This window comes from Empidonax traillii, unplaced genomic scaffold (assembly GCF_003031625.1).
Source record: "Empidonax traillii isolate 1590-97213 ecotype Southwest subspecies unplaced genomic scaffold, ASM303162v1 scaffold99:size1466351, whole genome shotgun sequence".
Lineage (NCBI taxonomy): Eukaryota > Metazoa > Chordata > Aves > Passeriformes > Tyrannidae > Empidonax > Empidonax traillii.
The window spans coordinates 452,194-477,487 of NW_020955292.1; the positions used below are offsets into that span (position 1 = coordinate 452,194).

Genomic DNA, 25,294 nt, shown 5'->3' on the forward strand with positions numbered 1-25,294 from the left:
GTCACCAAGCTTCAAAGTCAGAGCTTGATCACAACATCAAAGCAAACCAGCAGAAGATCACAAAGCATTTGTGGAGATTATCCCCATCTTCCTAGAGAGATGAAGTTTTTTCCCTTCTGGGTTTTCAAACCTCAGTGACTCTATTGCAGCATTACAGTAACAGGCTATCACCAGCCTCCATCTCCAAGGACAGAACAAGGGGATCCCACCCCTGATGGGCTCACCGGGACACCCTGACATCACCGTACCTGCGCGTGGCAGAGGAGCCTCTGTGGTGCTGCTGCTGCTCGTTGTTGGTCTCCTTCACTAGATTGCCCTTACAGCAGATCACCCTTAACTTGTCCTGGTAGGAGGAGGCCAGGTAGATGGCTCCCGAGGAGATGGCAGGCCCGAGGTACCGCGGGTTTGGGATCTCCAGGTGGGCTCGTGCCGGAGTCCTGGAGAAAATCGCAGGAAAAGTCTTTACAATGGCAATGGTTGCCTCTTCCTGGCAAGTCCATGTATTCTGCACCACAGGCTGTTCAAAGGGGTGGAAAGAGAACAACTTACCCTAGAGCAGCTCGTGCCTGAATCTCGATCACTTCAAGGGAATTGAAGTGGGTCACGAACAGATAGGGCTCCCTGTAGGCTGAAGGAGCAGCACGAAGACGGGAAAAAACACAAAATAAATTCTCTATTAAAAACTTCTAAACCACATCAGCGAGTACAAGAGAGCCTGACAGCCCTCTGGGAAAACTGGGGAATACATTTTCTGTACTAAGACAGAAACTGTCACTAAGGGGGGAGATGCAAGCTCAAAGAATTGTTGCTTTGAAACTGTGTCTCAAGGACTTTACTAACCAAAATATCATGAAAAAGACATTAAAACCAGACTATTAACTGAACAAAATCCCATTAGGCAGCACGAAAAGCCTGAGGGAACCACACTGCCATCATATATTCTTGACTGTTTCAGAAACTTGCAAGCAGCATTAGAAATTCCACTAGCCAGTTCTGTCAGTGTCAGAATAGGAACATTAGGGAAATGTAACTTTGGTTTAGTTTTCCTTAAACTGCTCATACTTCAGAAGGTTTTGCCATCCGGATGAGCTTCAGTCGTGGGGAAATCTCCACAGTTTCTGGGAGAATTGGGAAAGCGAGAAGGAAACAGAAGTGCTGAGTGCAGAGTTCCCATCCCATGGGGATGCTTCCCGGTTTCAATAATTCCACAGTCCGAGTGACTGCCCCCCAACACCTACCAAAAGCCAAGGGCAAGCGGTTCCACTTCAGGTCATCTGTCCTGCTGCGTCTTCCATAGGAATCCACAAAGACACCAAATTCTGCCAAGGAAAGTCATGTCATGAGCATGTGTCATTATTGCCTTACTTTTGAAGGGACAAAGGCAGTTGCCCCAGGCTTTTTATCAGGGCCAAGGGGCAGGGATTATCTTGCACATCGTGGAGTGCCGTGAATTACTCCAATTGACATGGAATTGGTGAGATGTAGGAATACTGTTAGGCCAAAAGGTGCTGCAGTTCTGGGGCTCTCTGTACTCATTAAGGTGAGGTTATTATTCAATTTGCAGACTCCTACCATTAGTCACCCAGAATTACTGCTTTTGAAGCCTTTCTGTGCATTGCCATGACATGATCCAAGAGGGCAACAAAAGCAGCTATACAAAAAAAATAACACACTCTCTTATTTCCTCACAAGAAGGTCAAAAAGTCTCATCTGTCTGCACAGAAACCAGACAAAGCTCAGGTCTGAGAACCCCTGAACATTTATCAGGATAATCAAACACTTGTTTGCACTTAACACCACCGACTGCAGTCCTTCAGGCACAGTCTACGTGCAGCAACTGATCCACAGCAGGGAGAACTTTTAAGCCAGAAAGAGGTTGCCCAAAATTCAGCAGCACTTCTGCAGCTCACGTGCCAGGGAACAGGTGTAGTGCAACACCTGCACAGCCACCCACCACTTACCATGGAAACACAGCAGATACTCCTCCCTCTGCCCCGCTGGGTTCACCTGGATGATACTGACTGGGAAACTGTTGGTGGAAGCAGCAAACACAGCAGAGGCCAAAGTGTGGTCATTTTTATCCAGAAACTCTGCAAAGAGAATGGAGAAAAACATCTTGATTGGCACCGACGTTTTTTAGAGCAGCCCCACCAAAAGAATCTGTGGAGCCACTTGGAGCGTTCCTCGGGAATGATCTCCTACCCTCCAGCGTGTACTGCTTCATCTCAATTTCATAGAACTTGTTGGTTCCAATGATGATGCTGTAAGTGGTCAAATGGATGCAGCTGCAAGGCTCCGAGGTTTCAATCTCCTGGAGAAGAGGACAGTAAGGACAGATATGAGTTCCCTGTAGCAGTTTACAGATAATGCTTAGCCTGGAAGATTGTAAACTGCCACACAGATCTTTATAAAGGGAGAGGTGTCAATGTCAAAGTCTCAAAAGCATATGGAAAAAATCCCCTCTTGTTAAAAGAAAGATTTGTTTTGTTGGAAGTGATACTCGCTTGAATATAGACTTGCATATCAGCTCAGCTCCAGGTGCTAACCCTGATATGATCCTCTTCCTTTTGGAAGAATATGCTGCTCTGGAAGACACTTGTCTGCTCTGCAGCTCAGTTTTCTGGAGCAGCTCCCTGCTTATAGAGGTGACAGCCATGGCAAGGACTGCCCGCCTGGACAGGGCTTGGAGGTGACCTAAGACCAGGACTGAGCAGGTGGGGCTGAAAGACAGACTTGTCACTGGGAAGTTTCTGTCAGAACTGCCCCAGCTCCAGCACAGCTGTGCTAGAACAATCACTTCCTAGCCTGGAAGTCACCAGGAATCAGGGCAGCTGCTGGAAAGGCAGACAAAATTGCCCAGACAACCGCAGAAGGATTGACCCCAGTCAAGTCCCCAGGTCTTTATAACCCATGGAGCAGAACTCTTGTCAGCAGGCATGTCCATGATCCTCCCAAGAGCAAGAATCAGCTCCCTAAAGCATCCTGGCTGTTAACACCCCACAGATCAGCTTGATGGCTCCTTAAGGAAGACAAACAAACACAATGTTCCTTCCTTCCTTCTTTGTACAATATCACACAGAGATGTTGTCCAAGACGTGCCTTGTGATTGCACAGCTAGGACAGCTCTGCAGGTTAGCCTGACACAACACACAGATGCCCAGATCTTCTGAGGATAACATTCCTTGCATAATTCCCAGCTTATCTGGAAATTAGGTTGGCAGAAAAGAAGAGCATATTCTGGGCTTGCTGCCATCTTGCTGGGATCTAAATTCAGTTGTCTGGATTAGTGGAGATAAGGAAAACTTGCCTTCTAAAACACACCTTTGCATGTTGCCTTGCCAAAGGACAGGGCTGCACATCCTCAGTGTTTCCTGCTGGCTGCTGCTCCACTGTGAGCAGGAGTTGGTACCAGCCACAATGCCTGTAGATGTTCCAGGTTTGCATTGTTTGTGCCAAGACATGTCTTTCCCCCTGAGGAGGGCAGATCTGCGTGACTGTGCCCACTGCTTCCCTCCAGCAGTGCCCAGGTAGCACTGGGTGGGAATAACAGCCTCAATCAGGCTCTAAATTCAACCAGTGCCTTCAAAGCCACCTGCAGAACCTCACAGGGATGTGTAGTTGGCCTGGAACATCCCTCAGTTTGTGAATTGGAGAAAACATGAGTTTCTGGGTGCCAGCCTGTTTTAAGGCTGTTTAAACTCTTTGTTCTGAGGGCAGACCCCTATTGTTTCGGGGTTTTTTCTCCTGGTTCCGTACGAGCACATAAAATGTATTCCTGATGTTTCACTGGACTTGTGTTTGAGAGGGGCAGTGGGTCAGAGAGCAGCAGGACCTGGGCAGACTCCACACAGGGCCAGGGCTGCAGGTGGAAGGGGTTTTGTACAGAGGAGGGCACACACAGCCACGAGAGACCCTCACCTTACAGCCTTGTTTGCTGCCAGGAGGGAGTACACATGTACCAGGACAAGGAGGGGAAAGAGCTGCCTATCCTGAGATGGACTAACACCAATATACCCTTCCATTTTCACTTGTGCAGTAGGACAAATTCAGATACCCGTTGCTTCCATAGTCGCAAAGAAGAGTGAAGTAATTTGTTATGGATTTCTCCAAAGACAACAGAGGTGAGGATAATTGGGACACCTGGATAATTAGAAAGCCTTTTTTGGGACTAAATAAGTGAGGGTACAATTACAGCTGAATCCCTTATCTCAAAAAGTTGCAGTTCTGTTCTGCATCTCTCCAAATATGCCAACTCTTATTAAAGGCAATTGCTGCCTACTCCACTTTGAGTCAGTGCACAGCGCAATTTGTTATCATTTTAGCTGGCAAACAAATGTTCTCATGCATGCAAAAAGGTTTTAGGTGTTTGTTTTAAACAAAGGTTTAGTGCACTGTGTGGATTACCTCAGCTACTGTAGGGAGTTACTAAGCTCACCTTTCTGATACAGAACTTGCTCAAGCTCTCGTTGTATCTCAGAACCACCACTTTATTGGGCATGGCTGCACAGATACAAAGAGTGTTCTCAACCTGTAAGGGAGATAACAAGCACAGTTCAGGATGGTAATACAGAGTAAATTCTATTGCTCAGCAAGTGAAACAGATCCAAGTTACCTCTCGCCACAAAAAGAGTTTTGCAGAGATAAGCCAGTACATTTTTTAAAAGGGTAATTATTGTGAATTCCTGGAATAATGAAAAGCCTCTTCACATTCTCAAAAAAGAACGTGAATTTAAATGGCTTCTATGATCTCCTCTATACTTGGAAGAAGTTAATAAAAAAATAGAAGGTTTTCCGCAGCAAAGGGATTAACAAATTCAAATAGGTTAGGTCTACATTTCAATCCCTGACATTGTTATCTTAAACATCACCTTGAAATGAATGGTGTTCAGTTTGTTACCAAAGTAGTCCATAGAAGTACTTTTTAATGAGTATTTTTGTTATGGTTAAATGTCTCATTACCAAAACCAGTAATTTATGTAAATGTCAAGAATTAAAGTGATGCAAACACCTAAGGAAATTTGCTGGCCTGGGAATATGGCATTAAAGAACAAACAGAGGATAGAATTCACTAATTATAAATCTCAAAATCCTCATCAATGGTGAGGAGGCAGCTGTCCTGTGCTCTGCTGGATTTCTCCTCTCTAGCAGTTTAGGCTACCCCACCATGGCACCCTGGCTAAAGTTATCCATACCAGTAGCAGATTCCCCATTCCATCTCCAGCTCAGCCTCTCTTCAGCCCATACACTCTTCTTATTTGAAGAAAAGTATTTTAAACAAGGATATAGACCCTGGATGTGTGGCCAGCGGAATAAAGATGCTGATTTTATTAGTATTAAACTCAGAGCAGTCCAAGGGGAGGTCTGGAGGCACGAGGGAGCTGTTTCCTACCTTGCCAGCAGCAAAAAGGTGACATCCTTTGACAGCCTCAAAGATGTTTGGTGAGACATCGGGTTGGGCTGGGAGGTGAGACTGGGCTAGAGATTGCTTCACTTTCTTTACATCAACAAGACACAGGGCCCTTTCTTCTCCTGGAAACAAAAATGGTTGCATTTCATCAAGGGAGGGCTCCCTCTTCTCTACAAAAGCCTGTCCTGTTACCTAAGCAGCAGCTCCTCGTTACAGGCTGTTACTGTGGAAACAGTCACAAGGTACCATGTAGAATTCAGTCCATATTATTCCTATTCAAAGTGAGGCAGAAAACTTACAGAGACTCAACCCCACAACAGGCAGTAAATCCACTGGGAGAACAACCATTCCCTCCGTGAGTTATTAGTGTTGCTGAGGTCTAGCAGATCACAGCGACTGTGGCCTCATTAGGCCACTATTCAGAATTAGCCAAGAAGTTTTATTTTACCCTTCAGAACTTCTTAAAGTACAAGATGTTTTAAGTACAAGATGTTTTAATCTCTCTGTGCCAACAGAACTGGCAAGGGATTTCCAAGAAGTGCCCTAATAAATTGCATTATAGCCCAAATACAATTCTCAGAAGGTCAGCAGCAGACTAACACAGCCCTCTCCTCAATTATGTGTGAGGTTTGCCTTGTGCTGAACCACCCTGACACGAGTAAAGCATGGACAGCTTAAATCCTCACGAGGGGGAAAATGCAGAACAAACAGAACAAGAGAGAAAATTTGTTTTTCATTCCCAACAAATGTCATATAGACACTTGATAATTTGGGCTTTCAGCTTAAGATATACCCTACATCAGTGCCTACATCAGTGTGGGAAGGATTATCTCTGGAAAACCACAGATGGAGACATTAAAACTGGTGTTCCTTTCAGAAGGGAATCTTAAATCATGACAGGAGGTCCCAGCACTGTTACATGGATTAGTATTCAGGGCAAGAGAGGTTAAGAGTTACTGGCCCTATGCCACAGTGATCACATCATGGTCCTCAAACAGTTAATTAAAAAGGTTATGCAGTGATCAGGAGGAGAGATGCTCACTAATCAGCTCAACACTTTTCAAATTAGACTTAAAATGATGACTGATCTTTAACCTGGAAATGTTTTTTTTTTTTCTGTTTCTTCCCTCCCTCAGCTTTGGAAACAGAGAAATCACTTTCTCTGGAAGGTTTAACTGAGCCTTCACACACATATCCATTCAGAAGCTTCAGAGCAGACTGTGTTAACCACAGGAAGTGACTCCTGGCAAATACTGACAAAGAGCCAGACAAAAGCCTGGGATAAATCCAAAGGGCCCTCTGGCACCTCAGTGCTCTGGCAGCACAAAGCCATTCCCATCTGCTCCCTGCAGGGCCAGTGGGGACACAGCCCAGTACCTGCTATCATGAGCAGCTTCTCCAGATCCTTGATGAGGTGAATTTGGAAGACGGCACCCATTCCCGGGATGTGGGTTAAGGAATTCTTCAGGACATTCAGGGCATAGAGCCCTTCCTCTGCTCCCACCAGCACCACCTGCAGCAGGGAGAGAAACAGCACCGCGTGAGGGGAGCGAGGAACGCTCCGAGAGCAAACCTGGATGACACTGGTGGGCAGTGAAGAGAAAAAAAACCAAACCCACCAGCAAGTGTAGAATTACACCTATTGCCATCAGGGTGCCATTTCCATGAATTAATGATCCACTACTTCATCCTTACATCATCCTTACCTGGTCACTGAAGGGCATTGTGCAATTTATATCCAAACGGTCTTCACCCTCCAGCTTCAGCAGGGAGTTTCCAAGCAGTTTCTGCAAATGACAAAAAGATTTTTTTTTCTTGTTGAGTTCATTTCTTTATCTGTGAGCATTTTAGCAATGTCATCATTTCAGACAGGCAAAAAGCTTGTCTTTTCCTCAGAAAGCTAAAAGTTGCAAGGATGCCTCCTACAAAAGAATTAGTAAACTTTTATCTACCTGACCCACAGTAAGGCAAACCAATCAGAATTATCCTAAGCTCAGACAGAACCCATTATTGTCCCTATCCTTTCCATTTCCCCCAGTCTCTTACAACGGAGCAGTGGAATTTTCCTAGGGGAAGGATTTAAGATAAGTACAAATGTTAGTGGGAGCATGTATTTTTCTCACAGACAAAAGGAATGTGAGCCTGAGAAAAAAAAAGAAAATTTCCTGCTAGTCAGATATTCCCTGCCCCCAGAGCTAACATTCACTTATGCAATGCCATAGAATCCAATCTCCTGCTACCAGACAATAGAGTTATCAGTGCAACAACGTGAAAAAGGCTATCCGAAACCTAAACTGTTTAACTTTTTATTCTTGTTAGGAATAAAACAAACTTAAAAACACACACACACCTCCCCCCCCACCAAGAAACAACAAAACCTCTGGCTCCATAAGAATGGGAGGGAGTTTCTACTTTTTACTCTCTATTTTCATTTCTTTGCCCATTCTGTGTGGTACCTTATGAGACTGGATTGAAACCATGTGCTAACCACTCTTTCTTCCTTTGCTGGAATTACAGAGATACTTTGGGATTCTCTTACTACACTCCCTGTGTCTATGAAGGGAATTGTAACATAAAGCATCAGTCCCACACTGAACCAGTCCCTGGTGCTCACCCTGTGCATCACAAGGCAGAAGCAATAACTTACCTTCAGTTAAACCTCAGTACGGCAAATACCGACAACATATTTTTCACAACTCTGCTCCCTCCCAGAATATTTTATTATTAAACGAAACTTTCATACTCACAGCATCAGCCTCAGCTTTTTCTCTGGAAACTCTCCCACCTGCCACTATTGATTCCAGTGCTGTGACCCAGCGCTGTTTGTCAGGGAAGCTGGGTGCTAACAGGTAGAGTGTTCTACCAGGCCAGCAAGTGGTGTGTGGATGAGACTCCAATTTTAGGATATATGGCACATCTGAGATGTTATATAGATAGAATAAGACTTAGATTAGTTTTTGAAATATTGTCAGTGGACTTAAAATCAACACCTTTCAGCCTCATTGGAGAGAAGTTGTATTTATCATGACATGTTACCATGGCAATTGATACACTGGTTTCTCCTTTACAGGTCCTGCACAGTCTACCTACTTACAACTAAGTATTAGCTGGATGTATGCAATCCATACATACAATGCTCTCTGTACTAAACAAAAATTATTTCTTGTCTTTTATTCAAAAGAGAAAGAAATTCCATTGTGGGGAAAAAAAAAAAACCCAAACAACAAAACCAGCCAGTTGACTAAAGTTTTCCCTGTACTGATTAAGAAAAATCTGTAAAAATTGGTTATGGAAACCTTTGTTTTTAACAATCTGTATCCTTTAATGTTAAAGTCAAGACATACAGAATCTTATCATCAGTTCTCTTCAGTACATACAAATCAACACATCAACATTTTTCCATAATAAGAGACTATACATCCCACAGTATTTCTGAGTTAATGGCTTTCTGGTGAGAGCACAATGGTGGCATGAGGTATGACACGTCACACTTGAGAGAGAAGAAACTTAAATAAACCGAGTGTTTACGCTACAAATCTCTGGGAATTTACTTCCATTTGGGTGGATGATTCATATTTAACCACAGTTCAACTACCACGACAGAAGCAACAGCCTGTGTGTAACTGGATCTACAGTGCTGAGCTACTCCCCCAGTTCAGATAGAGGTAACCTCAAAATTACAGAGTTACAGAATGGAAGTTAAAGGGGAGAATATTCTGTTCAGCCAAGCAGAAGGCTAAGTGATGGCAAGCCAGATGAAATCCATTTGACCTCATCTACGTAAGATTCTCACCTGTCTTTGCTGTATTGGTAAGCTCAGTAGCTCCTACAGCTCCGTGAACAGTTACATCACCATCAGGAAGGCAGAGCTCAAATTCCTCCAGAGGCCTCTGTCCAGCTGCAGGGGAATGGGGAGACACGTTAGGAATGAACAAAGAGGTAGCAAGAAAATAACTGTGCTAGCAAAGTGAAGTGGATGCACAATGGATGTTTCACAGCTGGAATTATGATGACATGCCAGCTAATAAAATGGTTAAGGCTCTAGGAAAACAACCTTGTTGCCTTATTACTGGAGATTTAGCTAAATTAGATATGACCACAGCAAACAGTAACAATCTTTAAGCCTCTCAACTCACCAAACAAGATCTGAAGATTAAAAAATAGGTTCTTCCTAGAAATGCTAATTTACCTTCTCTTGCTTCTGCATCATAAATGAGCACTTTGGTTCCTTCCAGGACAATATACTTCCTGTCCCAGCCCTGCTGCCCACGTTTATTATTCCTGAAGAAAATAAGCACAAAGCCATGTTGGACTTTCTGCTCGGATCCTACATAAAACAAGCATTCAACTCCTAGAAAGACAAAGTTCAGTGCAGCAATTGTAATTGTGGAGGTGGTAAATGTGATGCCCATGCAATGGGCACGTACCAATTATCTCATTGTAAGAGCCAGGATAACATTAGGAACTGTTCCAAGTATTTCAGCACCTGATATGGCACCAAGATTCCTGTTATACCTTGGCACTTTCATCCACCCCTCCAGACGCAGACTGCTGCTTGGCTCCTTCAGCTGCAGACCAGGAGAATTCATTTTATCCCGGCAGAACGCTTCGGAGAAGTGCGTGGCGTATTCTGCTGGCAGCCCACAAGTAGCTGGCAAGCAAGTGGAGCATTTTGGGTGACACATCACCTGGCATTCTGACAAAAAGGACAGAGAAGAACTTCTGTTAAGCGACACAGAAATCCTGACACAGCTGCCTCAACTTCTACCGCGCACAGCCCGGCTTGTCCCAGAACCTCCTCGCGCGCTGAACCACCAGACCATTTCTAATGTAAGAGGTTTGCACCGATTGGTTTCAAAGTCTTCATATCAGTCCTCTCCTCAGCTTGCACTGAAAACCTGTCCTAGCTGGCTGTAGATGTTCCTCCCCCTCCCCAGCCCCGCTGTGTTGTGCCCCCTCACCCAGACACTTGGACGCCTGCCGGCCGAAGTGCACCGTGTCCAGGCACACGGCACATTTGGTTGCCCTCATGTTCAGCCCCACGTTGAAGCGATGGGGGATGTTGTGGTGCATCCGCTCCTTCAGGCGGCGGCTGTACTCTGGAAGGGACAACATCTGTCAGCAGGGGGACGCTGGGACAGCAGGGTTACAGTAGGTTTTGGCAGTTTAGGGCAGTAAAAAGTGACCCTGTATCTGTGAAGGCCCTGCTGAACACAGTTTCCCTTTGCAATCCGCAGGTCTCAAGCTACGTTACAACCTCAGGATTTACCTTAAACGGGTGCCAGGCTGTAGAACAGACTGTAGAACTGTAACAGCCCATGTTTGGAGCAGCAAGGTTTTGTCAATCAAACCACCTAAATTTCAAGTCTGCACTCGGATGTGCTAAGGTAATCTCTGTGCTTTGCTCACAGCTAACAGACCCTTCCACACCTCTCCTGAGTAATCAATACAATTCTTCCTACAGCCTTCGTGCTGTAACATCAGCCCCTGCATTCATAAAGCACCTTAAATCCCTGTTAGTGGATCTATCCTTCAAGGCATTGTCTTTTACTGATGGACACGATTCTCTTCCCTGCCCATGAGCTGCCTCTGAGGACATTTCCCCACAGCAATGCCACCCACCCTCACCACACCCTGGGCCTCCCCAGCTCTCTGCCAGGGCTGGACCAGTGTGTGCATTCTGGCTTTTTCCAGCTAAAGGTTGGAGGTTTCAGTTCAGAGTCTCTCTCTGGAACACTGATTAACCAAGAATAAATGAGCAGAGTCCTCGATCCCTTATTTTTCTCTGATGATCTTCTCCCCTTCGTTCTCAGAAATATGGAAGGATATCACCTTTTTCTAGTTAATAGGATATTAATGTCATCTTTGACCTGGTATCTTCCTTTTATGCCTAACCCAACTCTCTTCCCTTTACCAAAAGTTTTGATAGAAACTTTCTGTTGAGCAGAACAAATCTGCAAACAAGTGAAAATGTTAACTGCTAAGAAAACACCCATAAATCCTTCTGTCAATGCAGAGAGTAGAACACGAAACATACTCCTTTGAAAGAAACATACTCTTAAAACAACTCATGCTAATAATTACTTCCTTACTGAAATTTTTAGAAACATATTATCCAAACAGAATTTCATACCAAGAAACAAAAGCAAAACTCATCATCTAATAACCCTGTAATGAAAAAAAATGGGGCTTGGCATTAAAAATAAAGACATATCATCAACATAATAGACAGAAGAAGCCTGCCAGGAGCCTACCCTCTGGCGTGGAGGACTCCTTCCTGCGGCTGGAGGGAGGAGCCAGCAGACTGATGGGAGTGGGCTGGTGCTCCGGGGAGCGCACTATGGCAGACATGATGATCTGCTGCCTGGCTGTGGCTGGCGTGGATGGGTGAGGGTGGTCGGATATTTTCCGATGAGCAGCTACAGACAAGATAAATGTCACTGTGGTTAACACAACCAGCACGGCACAGTAGTTCACAGCAGTGTTTCTGTGTGACCGTTCAGCAGTTACAACCCGCAGAGTAAAGAGTAGCCCTATTGCATCTTCTCAAGAGGAGACAATGACTGAACAACACGTTACTGCTCTAGTGGCCCACAATTAAAGGCACGTTTTCAGACCAAAAACGTGTGTCTCCTTCCAGGTTCGCCTTTTCTGTTAACCCCTACCTTCTTCACGAGCAGATCTGAGTTCAATGCGTGTTTTCTGAAGAGCCTCCTCCAGCTCAGCAGAACGAGCCTTCTCCTTCTCCAGTGCCACTTTCAGCTCATTGTATTGCAGGGGAACCTGTGTGGGTAAAGAAGGGTCCTCTTTCCGCCGACTAAACAGGCCCTAGCAACAGAAACACACAGACAACTCCTAACTCCTAGCAAGAGATGGCTTAAACTAGGCAAAGTGACACTGGCTCGTGGCAGTCCGGCCAGAGGGCCTAATGGCAATTCTGTTATGCTTAAGGATGGATTTTTAGTTCAAAACTGGCACTGGAGAGAAAATGTTGAGATATGGATTCATTTAAAGAGGGACGTACGTTACCTGTCAGTACTCACACCTGCAGTGTCCGAAAGCATCTAAACAGAGGATCTCAAAATAACGTGGTTAAAATTAAATTGCTTAATTCAACATGACAGAACAGCTTATGACAAGGATGTGACACGAGTCACATCACCTGACTGATCAGTCCTATGCTGTGACTACAAGAAAACCACTCCAGATGCACACTAAGTTCATACACATGTATATACTCACCATTAAAAAAAAAAAAACATGCTTAAAATTCTTTATTCCTACAGCCTCACTGGGTTGTAACCTGAGTGTTGTAGGAATAACAAAATACAGGAAAGGCCACAAAGAACACCTTCTGCCTAGTCAAGTTTGCGTTCAGCAACTCGGAGTGGTCTTAAATGAGGACACATTTTGTTACACAAAGGGAGATAAAACAGAATATTAAGAATACACAGCACGTAACTAATCACAAAACCACTTAATTCCATGCCTCCCAAACCTGCTTCACCCACCTTTTTCTTTTTTGCTGGTTGGTCCATCTTTGCCTGCAGGAAATCGATGAGTTTAGTTTGCTGAGAAATAGTGCCCTCCATTTTCACTTTTTCGTGGGAATAGAGAACCTGTGAACCACACACACGTGTAAGAAACGTCATCTTATCAGAAGAAACAAACAGATAACAGCAAAACAGGGCTAAAAAATAGTGTAGGGGAAGTGTCAAACAGAAACGGTAGAACATTCTAAAACCTGCCAGGGAATGAGGCAGAGTCCTGCCCTGCTCCCTCACCCTCACCTGAATGTTTTCCAGCTGATATTCCAGGTCACTCCTCTCAGTCTTCAGCAGATCTGCTCGGTCCAGAGCCTCTTGCAGACCCTGAGTCAGACGGAAGATGTGATTCTTTTGCAGATCCATCTGCTGCTGCAGCTTTGCCTGCTGTTAATGGGGAAAACAAAGGCCAGTGTTTTGGGGTTGCTGTTTGCTTGTTTGTAAGTAAAACAAGTGAAACAAGTTAAATATTATCACTCCTTGTAAAATAAGCACCATTGCAGAACTTAAAAGTAAACGGACAATTCTTTAAAAGCTGGAAAATTACAACATTCTAGGAGATTCCCTTCCTTTCAGAGTGCATTAAATCTAAACAAGCATTTCTATGTAGGGTATTTACAATAATCTGTAGCAACACCATTTCTTTCAACGGCACGTTCAAGTTATTTGCTTTTCTGAGCACTTAAAATCTTGTAATTGTTAATTAGACTGCACATACAGAATTGTTAATTAGACTGCACATGAAGAATTTCTTGATACCACTTTCTCAAGCTCTTTATACAACCACCAGGAGCCATCTCAGTACTTTGTGATAAAAAATTTAAAAAATAATCTTTACTGTAAACCAGGCTAGTCATAATCACGAGGTAAGGGAAATTATGGCCAAGTGTTTACATCTTTGTCTCTAACTAACAACAGAAGAGGGAACATGACAAACTACTCTTTTGGAATTTACACTTTATTGAGAAAATCCCTGAGTAGGAAAAGCATGAACAGTCATATGTAATAAAGCAAGACCCAGAAATCTTCTGTTGTGATGCATAATGGAGTTCTCAGCTCTGGGGTACCTGCCAGTACCCCAAGAAGACCAGAAGGCTCTAATTACTGTAACCACCCTTCCCCTGAAATCCTCCTCTGCACCCTCTTCCCCCACCACCTGGGACTCGCTGTCTGAATTCAGTGATTCCCTGATAATGGTGCAGGTTTGTGACCCTGGATCCAACTCCTGTGACCCAAATTAATGATAAAAAAGGGCTGTGAGAAGCCTCACCTGTGACCTCCCCCTGTGCACTGCCAGCACTTTGGCTCCAGAGCTGTTTTTAAGCCACACACTCTGCAAAGTTTTAAGCGAAAAAACAACTCCCCCACCTTGATTAATCTCCCCCCAGTTATACAGAAGAAGGATGGATGTGTAACACTTATTCACACAACCTCCTCCCCTCAAGATGTGGAACCTTCTGAAGTTCTAACATGAGTCTCCAAGGTTACCTCCTCCAGAAGCCTCTGCTTGAGCTCCCTTTCTGTCTCAAGCTTCTGTTGTAAACTGCGAGCGTTCATCTCCAGCATGGCATGCTTCTTCTCCAGGTCATTGAGCTAGGCAGGTGGGACAGATAACACTGATAAATAGAGCATTCCACAAGCCTCAAATCCAACTTCACCAAGCACGTGCTAAATGATACAATTATCCTTTCCTTACTTGCAAAAAAAACCAACCAAATGACATTTTGGAGTGTTCAAATGCAGATAGCAAGTTATTGAAGGACTTCATCATTCAGGAATCATAGGCTGCTTCTGCTTTAGTCTTTTTCAAAGAAAATCTGAGGTCTTTGGCTTGAAGGTAGAATTCTATTCTACAGTCTCCAGGTTTTTTTTATTTGCTTTAACATCTTGAAGAAAAGCTGCTCGAGGCCACATTTCTACAAGTAATATCAACAGAAAAGTATTTCATCTAATTATAAAAGTCTAGGGTTGAAAGTTACTTACCTTATCAGAAAGGCTCTCTGCTTTGAGCTTTTGTTCCTTGAGTGCTTGCTGGAGGGCCAGAATCTCTGCCTTGTGTTCCTTGACAGCCAGTTCTACCACCTGGCGAGACTCGGTGATGCGCTGATCTGCTCTCACTCTGCATTCAGATGGAAAACAACGTTACCCAACTCCTTGCAGGCCTGACCTCTCCCCAGCAGGCAGTGGCATCAAGAGCTCTTTCAGGGGTTGCCTCAAATTCAAGATGTTCCTTTCTGAAGCCAGACTGTTTGCTGCAACACTTTTATATTATATAACTCTGTTCCTGCCCCTGCTGGAACTACAGCCTTAAAATTTCAAGACCCCACAGGAACAGTGAGGAACAAAGACTATTTTTCCATATAATAAAGTAGAAGATAATAAATCAAGACATTTTAAAAATTACAGTGATAAATACCACTCCCCATGAATCTCTCACTTGCACAGAAACAAAGGAACAATATCACTGGTGAATGACTACTAACTAATAAACCGTTTTTAGAACTACCTCACAAGATTTTATATTTAGTTCCAACTCCCATATCCTATGCTAAATATAATTTTTGTACTAGGTTCTATAGAGCATTTTCATAAAAGTTAATAAAAGGGGGAGGAGGAGAGAGAGAGAGAGAGAGAGAGACCTGCTCTGTTTCTCAGTATCCAGCATCCTCTGCAACTCTCTAACTCGACATTCAAACTGGGACTTCTCATCCCCTAGAACATTTCTCCAGGCTTCCCACTGACGCTCTTTCTCCAGGAGTTCATCATTCAGGGCCTCCAAGTCCATTACTTGCTCTTCCAGCATCGTACATGTTGTCTTCAAGGCCTCCATAGTCTAAAAATAAATCCTCCTATCAATTCTCACATCCCACATCAAGCGTGCACTTTAAGCTTCAGCCTTACCATTTAAATTACAGTACATGCAAATTGGCAGCAAACATAAGCTGGTAAATCACAACCCATTTATTTCAAGGCTCCCCTACATTCAACTTGTGATCGTCGATAATGTCAGTTCGGTCTCATTAGGAACGTTTTGAGATTTCCAGGGTCGCAGAATAAAAAATGAATAAATAACTTCAGATGTTTAATTACACCCTAAATATCTTCAGAGTGAGAAATCTCTGAGCGAAATTCCATAAAAGCACAATGGGAAATACCAAAAATTTCCGGTCACTCAAAATGGCTCTGGGAAGGAAGGCTCACACAGGCCGCTGCCCCTGCAAGCTTATTCACTCCTTACAGGTTTCCAGATTTAAAAGACTTTTTTTGCCTTTCAGATAATTAGCCAGCTGTCACCCAGAGGTCATGCCCCAGCCTTGGGGAGCCTGACCTGTTTCTGGCTGGTGAGCTGCATCTCCCTCTCGGTGATCTCTCGGCGGAGATGGTCGACTTCGCTTCGCAGCTGCACGACCTCATCGTTGGCCCCCGAGGCCTCGTCGAGTTGTTTGGACAGGAAGAAATTCTGGTTGTTCAGTTCTGCATTGTCTTCAGTGAGCTGGTTCAGCTGCTCTTCCAAATCTGAAATCACCTGGAAAGAAAAACAAATTCAATTCCGTGTCAGCGAGTGCAGGGTTTTGAAGAAGCGTTCTCGCACAAAAACATTTATTGCCAGGCTTTTACACTTTTCTTCAAATTTAAACAAAAGTAATATTGCAAATGGTAGATTTTTATGCATAGGAGTGTACTTCACTTAGGAAGAGGGGTTTTGTTTCTTGCAGAAAACAACCTGTGGTTGTTCAGAGTGTAAATACGCTACAATGCAATTTATGATATGAGAGAACTGTTGTAGTTCTCTCGTAGTTAAAGCCCTGGACTGGCAGTCAGGAGCTCTGCTTGGATTCCCAGCCCTGACTTACAGTGCCTTTGCCAAAGCACTTTACTCTTTTTTTGCCTCAATTTCCCCTAAAAGCAATGAGGTCAATACCTCTCAGAGAGGCTTTCAAAGAGTGGTATTTGAGAAAGTTTAACTGACTGGGAGCTGCAGTGGAGGCAGTAAAAGCTGATGGATACCCCTGGGAACTGCTTGTGTTGTTATGTGTAACACCGTGGGCAAGCAGCAAAGGCAGAGGAATTTTAAGAAATATATTCTATCAAAGGAGCAGCATTATGGGATGGGACCACGAGGAAAGGAACTAGTGTGGTAACACAACAGATTAACAGAAAACCAGTGAAAACAAACACTCAACAAGGCCAATAGCCTTGCCTTTGGTGAAGTGGAAACTTTGTTTAATCAGAACAGCATTCCACTTAACGCTTTAAACCACTTTCCCCTTAAATTTAAAGAAAAATATAAACAACAGTGAGCCATTTTCACAGTCTCATCTGATTTTTATGAATGAAAGGCCTGAACACAGGGGGGATGAACATGTACCTCCTCCTAACTCAAAAGCAACGTCACCGCAACAGAAGAAAAAGAAATCTCAGTATAATCTTGAAATCAGCTCCATAAAAAGAATTTCAGAAACTGGTAAACTCTATACAATCCATATTCAACTCTCAAAAATATGTTCTGGAGGCTTTTTCGCCTGGATGTCAAAGAAAAGTGAATAAGATACTTCATTAAATGGGAAAAAAATGAAACCCCAGAGCACAGTTGGCCACACATTCAAATTTAAATATTCCAATTTCCTACACAAGCCAAGGACTTAAATATCTCAAGCAGCAGAGGACAGAGCACACAGCTCTTCTCAGCTCTCTGGAAGGATGACAGCCACTTCTTTCTGAAGAATCTGTAACACAGATTTTGGCAGCTTTTTACCATGCCTCTCCTAGACCTAAATCAACAGTCTTTGGTTTTTAAACTGTAAGCAGAAAAAGTCCACCAGCCATTACTCCCTGCTGGATGAAGGGGAGTTCCTGCCACCCATTTGTTCAGGGTGGGCTCGAGATGATTCACATTTCCAACCACCCCATTTCTAACGAGCCTCTGACTGTGCTGGTTCCTGAGTGCCCTCCCTGCCCCGTCCCAAGCACACATTTCGTCCTGCCCTGTTTGCATCCAGCTCCCCCAGAAGGCAAAGGGGGGTGTTAGTGTTGGTATTGCCACAAGGATGAGAGCTCAGATATGTATTTACACAAACAAAAAGGAGCAAAAGAACATTTGGGTTTGAGGTGTTTTACCATTCTTACAGCAGCTGAGATCTCAGCTGACTGCCAGAGAAGAAACTCCCTTTTTCTTCCACTTGGTTTTATTTTTATGTTTAACTACATCGTGTATCTAAGCAGTTTGAGGATGGATTTTATGCATCTATGGTTTCTTCCACATCTATTTTATATATTAATACGAGGACTTCTATAAAAAGTATTAAACTAGCTTTGAAATGCAAGAAAGCAGAGATGGGGGAAACACAAAATGGGTGAAGTTACATGCAGAGTTAATGTGTCAAACTACTTAATGAATTATTAAAACCGGCTGCATTTCAAGTGGATTTTATTCCTTAAGGGCTAGAAGTTGAGCTCCCATTTTCTTTTATTCTGTGTTCTAAGATTTTGTCTTCTTTCCCTGAATATAACTAAAATTAAATCAAATCATTTTGTATTTCACTGCTACATTTTACCTAGTAGGATATTTCTGGAAAACTTCAGACAAATAAAGCATTTAAGAAAGGAAGGTTCCAGAAGGAGTGATTTGATCTCCTTTCTTGAATATTTTTCTAACAGTGTATTTACTGAAAATCCCAAAATGCCCTGGCTTAAATTCCAACTATATGATAACCTATATAATGTAATCCATAAAGATTGATGAATTTAATTTTTTTTAACCGGAGAAAATTTGTTCTTCTTGGTACAACTTTCCATTTTTCAAGGGGAAAGGGGGAATCTGTTACCAAATCCAATTTTTAAAAGCTACCTACAGCTATGTATAACCCAACAGAGTTAGAGAGTTTATTAATACTGTAAAGCCTAAAGAGTAATGGGTAATACTAACACAGGAAAATGCCTGTCCTGGGATCCAACAAAAAAGAAAATACAAACCAAAAGACCACATTTAATTGGAAGTGTTGCCTTAGGCATAAATACAGTCACACAACCTATGCCAGAATCCTGCACCTGGAAAGAGTTGATATCTTTAGGTATTTTTCTTTTCAGTTAAGGAAATCCCCAGGCAAAACAAAACAAAACAAAACAAGAAATCCTAACCCAAACAAACCAACCTTGAGCTATTCTGAAGGTAAATCTGAAGTATATGAAAGTCTGTAAGAAAACACTATTACATTCTTTGGAAACCTGTAATGTAATGATAAAAATCTTCACATTTGAAGTTTACAAAACAACTAAACACTTGAAAGCTTGGAAAAGCAATTCTAGACAATCTAGGCAGCCACTGTATCTGTGTCACTGCAGCATCACTCACAGAGCAACTGGAATTTTCTCTTCAATCTATGCCCATCTTCATCACAACTAATCCACAAAACAGAGATATCATCTAACTACACCACGCTCATCTTGGCAGATTGTTCCCCACACACCCCATCGAAGCACTCAGCTTATCTTTATACAGAGACAGAAGACTCTGTCTCATTTTAAAGAAAACAAAACAACCCAAGCAGAGCAGCTCCTCAGCAGAAGGGACCATACACTGCACAGTTTGAGGAGAGCAGAGTGTTCCTCTGCTCCAGCTGTTATACCTACAAACCTCTCCAGCCATAAATCAAACTAAACATCACAGCAACAAGCAGTCAGGGCCATGCTGGTTAGGTTTGCATACCAGACACACTGTACAGAATTTAATCCATGTGCTCCACACATCAAAACCACAGGCAAAGTAACGAGGAAAAGGAGAAAAGGAAGGCGGTTTTATTTATATGCCAGTAACTGCAGCTTGCAAACTTCTCCATAGCCTTATTCCTTCATAAAGATGGTTCAGTTCTCAGGTGCCGCCAACAACCATGCAGAAAAATGCAAGGACACAGCAAGGGAAACTGTTCTGGGATGCTTTAGGCAGCATGTGATTTGGAGTTTAACATAATTCCAGACTAATAGTTTTCCTCTCTCCATTTCCAGTCCTCCCCATCCTCACTGATCTCTACTAGAAAGCCACTTGTCAGAAGTAAATAGGAAACAATAAAAAGCTGTCTCTCAGCCCCAAATTATTGTGAGGAGGAAGCAAGAGGAGACATCAGACTTGCTGTGTCTCACATTTGGATCTGAGAGACGAAGCTTTTCAGGCAGAGAAATCCCAGCACTGCAAGGGAGCAGAGTGCCCAGAACAGGGTTACAGAGATTGCATCTCTACCTGTTTGAGCCAGACATAACAATGAATGCCCCACTTTCCTCCCCTTTCCATGGCCAGACAACATCTGTGCCTTGAAACACACCTCATCCAGGGATCTCAGCCTCCAAAAACTCATCAGGTTTGGCTGGAGGGACATTGCTCTGTTGGGAGCTGCAGGGTAGGGCACTGCACTGTCTGCATTCCTCTCCTTCCCACACCCACCCAGGATCAAAACACACAGTCCCTGGACTCCTCTACCAACCAGGAGCCTCATCCTCCAATGAAATCATGGAGATGCTGTCCATGGTGCAGGTCCCATCAACCTCTTTCACAGCAACACCCCAGAGGTCTCTGACTTTTCGAAAGCTACAGAAGTTCAATCTCTGCCTGTAACTGGTATGTGCCATCAGATTTTCTGTGAAATGAGAATCAGAATAACCTCTCCCACCCAACAGCAATTTTCTCTTTTTTTTTTCTTTACAAATTTAACAAAGCCACATAACTTTTTGCCTGGGTATTTTGCCTTGTCCCAGCGGGCAAGATCCCCTTAGTCTGAAACATAATTGAGCATCAAAGTATATAACATTTTTAGATATCATTTTGGAAGCTGTCAGGAACACAGATGTGCCAGCTCGTTGAGTCAATGTGGAGTCAGGGTCTTAGACTGAAGTCAGCAAGACTTCATGCCTGACTAAAATTACACACATGTCTGATGGGCTCACACAATTATTGCCTCACTCTCCAATCTCAGGGGCAAGGGCAGAATCAGGCCTGGTAATCCTTAAAAGGGAACACAAGATGATGACAAAACAAACTCAAGCAGAGAAGATAATCTTTGTTTTAATGGAGAAAACTTGAATAAATGGAAATGCAATATCCAATTAGTGTTAAGAAATTTTCGTTTCTAGAGTAAAAGCAACAGCCTGTACCTGAGAAATTTACACAATTCAGATGGTGGCTCTGTAGTATTTTACCAAGCTGAGTGTAAATACTTTGTAGGATTCTTTTCTTCTAAATATTTAAAGGCTTTATTGTCTGCGTATTATATATATGTTTTTTTTTTGAAACAATTCTAGTATTATTTGGACAAGTTAGTTGTATTTTTAACCTGACACATGTTGATGATCCCAGAACAATCCATAATTCAGAGGCATCTGGAAACAATGATCAATATGTAAATTTTCCTGTTTAAAAATGCCTTTTATTTCTAGATCTTTCTCTGATGGCCTGGAAAATACTTCCAACACTCAAATGGATCACATTTTTGATAGAATTGATGTAGGGAATTAGTTCTTCTCCCTCAGCAGAGTTGCTGGATGAGCTGTCCTTGTGAGAAGACTGGGATAAAATACCACTCTCTGTGTGTGCCCACAAGCCCTGTGAGTGTGCAGCAGGTACAACAATCTACAATTTTGGTTGTAATTAAGTATCCTGTTATTTCTTCCTCAACTGAGAGACAGGGAAAGCAAATTTTAGCATTTTCTTTTTGAGCCCCAGTAATAAAAGAGAGATGTCACAAGGTGGAACAAAGCAGAGCTATCAGAGCAACTGAAGAGAAACTCACAAACAAGGCAGAAAGTGGGACCAACACCACAGCAATGGTCTCTGTGTATGACCCCAAAAGAAGCAAATTTAAAATCAACAAACAAGAGAACCTAAAAAAATCTCTCCTTGCACAGAGACCTCAGCAAAAGGACTAACAAGTGTGCAATGAGCATACAAGGAAAGCAGACACACATTTGAGTTAAGCCTTCTCTCCAATCAGAAGCTGTGACCTTTGTGAAGCCGGAGAGACAGAAAAAATACCAAAGAAAGTAGATTAAGTATTTTTATTTATCTTTTGAATACTACAGAAGTACTGAAGTAATTCAATATTTCAATATTTTCTCCCGTCTAATCTTATTTTCGTAATTCTTATGCTGTTTGAGGCTTCTCAGCAAGATCAAATAAAAATAATTCCCTACCAAAGTTTGCCAGACTGATTCAAGGAGTTTGTGTCAGCTTAAAAAGGGTATCTTTTGAGAACTTGCTAAAAAAATAAACCCATCCATTGTCATGCTGCATAAGTAGTAGCATATTACAATTATTCCCTTGGAGTGCTGTCTGATTTTAAGAGGAGTATAACTTCCAATCACCTTCAAGTGGAATAATCACATGGTCACCAAAAAAGCACAGCCTGTATCGTACTGGTTACCATCAGATAAACATGAGCTTGAAACACCTGGTGAAGGCACCATAATCAGTGTCCCCTGACCCTCACTGGCAGCAGAAGATTGCTCTGATTTCCTCTCAGTGCTCCTCAGCAGAAGGATGGACAGCCAGGACCACTCATAACACAGAACAGGAAAGTTTCTGTCCATGGTCAGTTAAATTATACATGGCATTCTCCTGGGCTGGAAAGAGAATGTATGATGAGCATGTATTATTCATTTAGGAACTATTTAATTAATTGCTTATTGATGAGGATGTCTGATCCCACTTATCCCACTGAAGGGCCTTACAATGCACAACACTTTTACAAATCCTTTGATGCCGAACCTTTGAAGCTCTCGACATTCTGGAAATGTTATGGGTCGCTCCTCGCTGCTGGAGCTTGTTCAGCACACTTAGAGACAAAGTGTTGCTGGATAATGAGTTCCAGACTCTGCAAGGCAGCCAGCCCTGCAGAGAACAGAAGCCACTGCTTGCACATCTGCTTTTTGCCTGCATGGAGGTCACGAGTGTTTGCAGAGAAAGCTGCTGTTCTGAGGGAAGGAAAAGGTACAGAGCAGAAGAGCTCTGGATGTAAGATATATGATGGCACACGTGGAGCTAGAGGATCAGCCTAAGAAAATGAAGAAGGGAACAAAAAAGTAAAGATTCTTGTGCAGGATTTCTTCATCTCTGGATATTCCATGAACAGGAGAATGGCCTTGCTGAAGTGCTAAAAGAGCAAGGGAGGAAAACAGAATGACTCTCATCCTGAAAAGGAATCCTTGGAAGATGGAAACTTGTACAGATACTTAGTCCTACAGCACTAAATTTGAAGAAATCACTGAAAATAAGGAAGCAATCAAGACAAAAAACTCCCAGAATTAATCCCTGCTTACAGGGTGGGGTGAGGAGAAAAAGCCCCGAGTGATCAGCAATCCCTGCTGATCCAACACTTGTGTAATCCATGTCATTGGAAGGCAGATGCCCTCCATCAGCCATCACAGACAAGTGTGAAGATTGTGCTAAACTGCAAGAATCCCTGTGGATAGGCAAGGCCCTTGGACATCTGTCCTGGACTGATGAAATGAATCTGAAAACATGTCAAAGCTCTCAAGGTGAAAACTCAGATCCTGGAGTCCTCTCTGCACTTTAGGCAGATAACTACATGTCAGTGTATTATTTGGAACCTCAACACTCCTTGGCTCTTCAAATAGTCTTAAAATCCTCCTTAAAACCCACTCTGGCCTAGATCTACAATGCAGCTCAGGATTTGGACAGGTAGATCTTTTCTTTTTGTGAGCAAAAAAGATCTTCACCTACAGTGGTTTTTTGCAGCTGCTACACCATTCTTATTAGCTGCACTGCAATGAGATATTTTAATTTACTTTCTTCTCCAAAAAGAAGAATAGTGTGAATTTCATGATCAGACTAAAACCTCAAAGTTGAGGTTTACCTGAAACCTAAAAGAAATCAAATCCAATCCATCCAGGTCCTACTAACACCTTGAAGCCAGAAGTCCACATTAGGAACTGGTGTCATCAAGGATTAAAGGAGGAAATCGTTTGTTCCATTATCCTTAATTTCAAAATAATCCAAGGATCTGTATTTAATACTCACTGTGCAGCTATTACGAAGGGCTTCAAATTTACGCTGGATTTCATCTCTATGTGCCTAAAGGAGGTAAGAAGTTCATCATCAATTTTTCATACATTAGAATTCGAATCCAACAGCTGTTGCTAAACAAACTGCAGAACAATCTACCAGCAAGCAAAGTTTGGAAGGCAGATGCTGCAGGCTGTGAAAGCACTTTGCAGTGGCAAAGAACTGATTAGCAAAAGTCACATCCTACTTAATCAAAAATACACTTTATGGCTCCCAGGTCTGAACTGCTTGAGAAAAATGTACAAACTCGAGAATGGAATTATGTGACAACAGGTTCCTTCTGAAGTGGTCACCAGAAGACTTGTTGATCCCATTTTCAGTTTGTACATTCTCGACATTACAATTTGAGTTGGTTTTACTCCCATATCCAGATTGGTATTTCATAGGAAATAAACACTGCATACAATTTAATGCTTGCAAAGAAAAGCTATAATGATACACCGTGCAAGCTATCCCAAACAGCTCTGCCAATCTACCTGAATCCTACCACAAAGTCCCTTTTAATCCCGAGCCTCTCTAGAAAGCAGCGATAAAACACAATAATCAATTCTTTGGAAGACAGCATCCAAAGCATGGAAAAGTGCAAACACTTGATTTGTAAAGAATGCAGGATTGCATGCACCATTTTACCCCCTAATTGACAAGCAAAGCATGACAAAGCAAAAAGTTCTTGTTTCAGCCTCATGGCCTCTCTCAAAATTCATCCAAGGGATTTAAAAAGTGTCTAATGTCGTGTGCTAAAGGTAACCTGTGTAAAGGTTAGCGGTGCATGGGCACATCCAGCCACCTTTCTTCATTCAGAACCATTTCCCTTAGAGCCAAGAGACTAAACAGGAAAAAACTCTTCAGCAGAAGTCAAATATGAGAGCTAAAAAGCTATCTTACCACAACAGGCAAGGTGAAAAACAAACCAAAAAAAAAAAAAAAAGAAGTATATAAAACAAAAATCCATGAGAGGAATTCTCCCCAGCCCACCGAACTGGGTTGTCTCACAGCAGCTGCTCCGAGAGCACGACCACTCTGCCAAATTCACTGAAGCAATGACTGAGTGAACACAGGCCATGAATATTCATCTGTTTCACTGTTGGGTAAAGATATCAAGCACATCACCAGCCCACTGGCAGGGATATGAGTTGTTATGCAAAGCTTTCAGCTGGGAGGGGACCGCCTCAGTTTAGAGCAGAAAAGAACCCGCTGCCATGTTCTGCTCAGTTATTGTCAGGCCCCGATGCTGTCGCTGCACTTGCCCAGCCTGTGCCCGCTTTAGGACTGAGG

The 25,294-nt window shown here is 42.9% G+C and overlaps 1 protein-coding gene across 8 annotated transcripts in view; it reads right to left on the bottom strand.

The window, feature by feature from the left end:
• CIT (citron rho-interacting serine/threonine kinase) overlaps nt 1-25,294 on the bottom strand; it is a 72,339-nt gene that overhangs the window by 4,327 nt on the left and 42,718 nt on the right. For 5 of the 8 annotated variants that reach the window (XM_027881921.1, XM_027881919.1, XM_027881920.1 and 2 more), the window contains 23 exons: nt 23,975-24,028; nt 16,280-16,477; nt 15,591-15,784; nt 14,935-15,070; nt 14,440-14,544; nt 13,198-13,338; nt 12,919-13,026; nt 12,073-12,235; nt 11,662-11,826; nt 10,369-10,506; nt 9,923-10,103; nt 9,597-9,688; nt 9,201-9,305; nt 8,155-8,324; nt 7,114-7,194; nt 6,785-6,920; nt 5,390-5,529; nt 4,436-4,528; nt 2,203-2,311; nt 1,962-2,090; nt 1,239-1,319; nt 550-628; nt 249-437 (listed from right to left, as the gene is read on the bottom strand). In XM_027881921.1, coding sequence (XP_027737722.1) covers nt 249-437; nt 550-628; nt 1,239-1,319; nt 1,962-2,090; nt 2,203-2,311; nt 4,436-4,528; nt 5,390-5,529; nt 6,785-6,920; nt 7,114-7,194; nt 8,155-8,324; nt 9,201-9,305; nt 9,597-9,688; nt 9,923-10,103; nt 10,369-10,506; nt 11,662-11,826; nt 12,073-12,235; nt 12,919-13,026; nt 13,198-13,338; nt 14,440-14,544; nt 14,935-15,070; nt 15,591-15,784; nt 16,280-16,477; nt 23,975-24,028 — 2,987 coding nt within the window. The remainder of the gene's footprint in view (nt 1-248; nt 438-549; nt 629-1,238; nt 1,320-1,961; nt 2,091-2,202; nt 2,312-4,435; nt 4,529-5,389; nt 5,530-6,784; nt 6,921-7,113; nt 7,195-8,154; nt 8,325-9,200; nt 9,306-9,596; nt 9,689-9,922; nt 10,104-10,368; nt 10,507-11,661; nt 11,827-12,072; nt 12,236-12,918; nt 13,027-13,197; nt 13,339-14,439; nt 14,545-14,934; nt 15,071-15,590; nt 15,785-16,279; nt 16,478-23,974; nt 24,029-25,294) is intronic. The other 3 variants (XM_027881923.1, XM_027881922.1, XM_027881924.1) reach the window with 2 other exon arrangements.